At 33.9% G+C, this 4,372-nt stretch overlaps 1 protein-coding gene across 2 annotated transcripts in view; it reads left to right on the plus strand.

The window, feature by feature from the left end:
• LAMA2 (laminin subunit alpha 2) overlaps positions 1-4,372 on the plus strand; it is a 491,338-nt gene that overhangs the window by 188,971 nt on the left and 297,995 nt on the right. For both annotated transcript variants that reach the window (XM_015557822.1, XM_015557823.1), the window contains exons 8-9: positions 411-589; positions 2,007-2,106. In XM_015557822.1, the coding sequence (XP_015413308.1) occupies positions 411-589; positions 2,007-2,106 (279 nt within the window). The remainder of the gene's footprint in view (positions 1-410; positions 590-2,006; positions 2,107-4,372) is intronic.

Here is a 4,372-nt window from a genome sequence, read left to right on the forward strand (position 1 = left end):
GGGGAGAGCTCTGCCCCGCCACAAGCCAGGCCTATGGCTGCCAGTACAGTGGTGGTGGTGGGAGCCTCTCCTGCCTCCTCAGCAGTGCTAAGGATGTCCGACTGCAGCTTAGGCCTGATCCCCGCTGGCAAGTGGGCATCCCCCGAGGGTTGCCGGGCTGCCAGAAGGATGTCTGATTGCCAGTTAAGGCCCAATCCCCTGGGGAGCAGGCCTTGGCCAGCAGATGGTCATCCCCCGAGGGGTCCCAGACTGCAAGAGGGCACAGGCCGGGCTGAGGAGACTCACCCCACTCCCCACCCACAGTGCACAAATTTTTGTGCTCCTGGCCTCTAGTATTATATAATAGAGAATGATATTTAATTCTCTCTGAAACTACAAAACAATATTTATGAATTGTTTTCTTAATGCAGCATGCAATTGTCATGGGAAGGCTGACGAATGCTATTATGATGAAAATGTTGCCAGAAGAAATCTGAGTTTAAATATACATGGAAAATACGTTGGAGGTGGTGTGTGCATCAATTGTACTCAAAACACTGCTGGTGTAAACTGTGAGACATGTATTGATGGTTTCTTCAGAGCCAAAGGGGTAAAGTATGCTTTTTTTTCATGAAGTGTTATTTTTTTCATACAAAGGTGTACTATATAGAAAAATAATTTTGATAACTTCGAATTCTTAAAGATGACTGAAACATTTCATAATGGAAACATAAATATTTGAAGATAAAATATAAAGCATTTCTATCTCTTCAGAAAGTTTCATTGTGCCATATTTCAGTCAATCCCACCCCCAGACAAACTCTAATTTTTATTCTTATTTTTAGAACACAAGTTAATTTTGCCTCTTAATGAATGTCATAAAAATAAAATTACAAAGTAGATACACTTGTGTGTCCTCTTTCTTTCAATGCAACATACCACTTTAAGATTTATTCATGTTATGTGCACAACTAATCATTTTTAAAAAATTGCTAGATAGTGTTCATTTGCATAAATGTACAATAAGTTTTAATCCATCCTCCTGTTGGTGAATATTTGGGTCATTTCCAGTTTTAGGTTAGCTACTATAAAACTATTTTATATGTATTTTTGTGTTCATGCTTTTTTTTACCCTGTGTAAATATCTACAAAAAGATGCTTGTTTCACAGAATAGGTATATGTTTTACTTTATAAGAAACTGCCAACATTTTGCCAAATTAGTAATAACATTGTACATGTTCACCAAAAATGTATGGAAGTTCCATGTCTTCCATATCATCCATTAATATTTGGTGCTATCTTTTAAAATTAGCTCTTTCAGTGGAAATGGGTGTAGTGGATGTGGCATGTGGATATTAGCAATCACTAAACCATCCCCACCAATGCTTGGTCCCACAGCAGACCTATTGTGAATTCATAGCAGATCTCACTACAAATTTAATTTCCATTTTAAGTGTTAATTGGCTATTCCTATATCTTCTCTTATAAAGTGTCTGCTTACATCAAGATTGGGGGATATCACTAATTTTGAACTATATTGTAATTTAAAAATAAAACAATTAGGAAGGTTTTATTGAGGAATATGTATGGAGAATATTAAGCAAATATTATTTTTGTTTGTGATCATGATACTGTGGTTATAAATGAAAGAGATGCATAGTGAAATGTGTACGGATTAAAATACACTTTACTTGGGATATTCTTTAATAACATCAGCAAAGGATAAGATCTGATGAATCTTACATAGCAGAATCTTGGTAGCTTGTTGAATAATCTTGATAATTATTAAATCTAAGTAATAAACATATGAGTTTATTGTGCTGTCCTCTTTACTTTTGTTTATCCACTTAGAAGAAATGAATTTTAGAAATTATAAACATATTAAAGGTAATTTCTTATATTATAATCTTCCCTATATAACTTATTACTGTGTATTATAATAGTTAATTTGTATTAAAATTTGCTGAATTTAAAAATATTGGTGTTTTATTACACTTGATTAAGAGCATTTTAATACTTTTGTTAGGTATCACCAAATAATCCAAGACCGTGCCAGCCATGCCATTGCGATCCAGTTGGTTCTTTAAGTGAAGTCTGTGTCAAGGATGAAAGACATGCTCCACGAGGTGAGGGCCATCGTACAGAGTCATTGTTCAGATGAAAGGACAACTAAAAGCCAAATATGATTTTTAGGAGAATATTTTACAGTAAATTTCGTTCGTGTAATAAATTTATTCTTATACCTCTCAAATTTCCCTCCAAGAAGCAGTATTGTTTTTTAAAAAATATATTTTATTGATTTTTTTACAGAGAGGATGGGAGAGGGATAGAGAGAAACATCGATGAGAGAGAAACATCGATCAGCTGACTCCTGCATACCCTCCAATGGGTATGTGCCCGCAACCCAGGTATATGCCCTTGACCGGAATCAACCCTGGGACCCTTGAGTCCGCAGGCCGACGTTCTACCCACTAAGCCAAACCGGTTAGGGCCAAGAAGCAGTTTTTTATTCATCTCAATAATTAATTTTATGTTTCATCGTAATGCTTTAAAAGCAAGAGTTGAATAATTTGTTTTGCATTACATATGTACATACATATTTCTTTATGCATATGCATCTTCTGTTAATCAAAAATCAGTGGTATAGGTCACTTTTTATGTCTTGTCATTTATTAGACTGTTTTGTAGCTTCTTTCATTTCTATCATGAAATAACAGCATTCATTGAAGGATGTATATGCTATAATGGGGGAGATTAGGAGAGATAAGATGGAAAACAAAATGTGTGCATAAAAGTGTTCATAAAAAGTATTAGTCCTGATTTTATAAGGGAAAGAGGCTGACACCAATTTAACCCAAATACTTTCTTTGAGGATTGAAGTTCATGATACACCAATTTCCCAAATACTTTCTTTGAGGATTGAAGTTCATGATGAACTCCAAACATTAAGGAATCAAGTGGTATAATAACTCCTTGTTGTAAATGGCTGAGGAGCCACTGGAGAGGTTAAGTAGAAAATTCATTGAATATATCTGGAACAGTTTCTTTATATTTTTAATACTTCTCTTCTTTGAAAGACTAAGATAGATTATGGCTACAACATAGGTTTTTCCTACAAAGACTTTCTTGGCTATTTTAGGCAGCGACTCCTGTCTGCTTTCGGAGAAGCCACTGAGTCAGGAAGACAGGGGAGAAACAATTTGGGAGGATACTGGGGCGGAGGGATGGCAAAGAGGAAGAGGGGACACAATTAGAATTAGGATTCTGGACACAGCTGGGCCTACAAAGACTTTCAAGTTAAAGGACTGGGAATGTTTCTTTGGCACAGTTTAGCTTAACTGCTTTCTTAAAAAAACTGTAGGATTATCAATTTAAGCCATATAGTTTTAAATGATAAAAGATTAAAAATATGATTATATTAATATTACAATAGTGAATTATTAAGGTCATTTTATGGTCTCTTTTTATAGTCACAACTAACATTATTTTCAATAATGTCATAACTTTCTCCCCTGATTTTAAAATGTTTATTATTATTTAAAAGGTTATCAAAAATAAAAAAGTAGAAAAATAAGTATGTAATGCAGTGGTAATTCAGCACAGATGTTGTTATTAACATTTTTGTGTTAACTTTGCATAATGAGATTTCCCTGATATGTATTAAAAGTTTCTATGAAATTTAGTTTTAAGACCTGAGCAATACACCATTATGAGTACAATAATATATACTCATAATGTATCCATTCAATGTTATATAGATATTAAGACTATTACTAATTTTTATTTATTATAACCAATGCTTTAATAAAGATTTTTGCAAAAATATTTTTGATTATTATAAAAACCATATATAATATGGTAAAAATTTAACAATAAGTAAAGAAATAAAATAAATATCAATAGTGCCCTCTTCCTCCTATTCATTCCAAGTCTCATTACCAAATTTAACACATTAAGCCTTTTCTCTTAGTAAGTTCTTTTGGAAGAATTAATCTTCCAAACAATATCTACCTAATATTCTTAACAGTATTTTTACTCACTGTTAAATATTGCCTATTGACTCTTCATCTTCAAAGACAAAGAAATATCATCCACACCACATCTTTTATTCATATATTTTTATTCTGTATGTCTTTTATGGAATCTTTATTATCTATAATAATAAAAGCATAATCTGCTAATTAGACCAGATGTCCTTCCACACAACCTTCTGGATGAAGCTGGACTGGGAGGGCCGAGGCCCTTGCACGAATTTCGTGCATCGGGCCCCTAGTGTTAAATAAAAGGCTTAAATCTCTCTTTCATTATCTAGTAAATTTAGACGCCATCTCTTGAGGTCATACCATGCAAGCTGAGAGGAAAACCCTTCCTACACTCTCCACTGATTTTCTA

Source organism: Myotis davidii, unplaced genomic scaffold, assembly GCF_000327345.1.
Source record: "Myotis davidii unplaced genomic scaffold, ASM32734v1 scaffold147, whole genome shotgun sequence".
NCBI classification, from domain to species: domain Eukaryota; kingdom Metazoa; phylum Chordata; class Mammalia; order Chiroptera; family Vespertilionidae; genus Myotis; species Myotis davidii.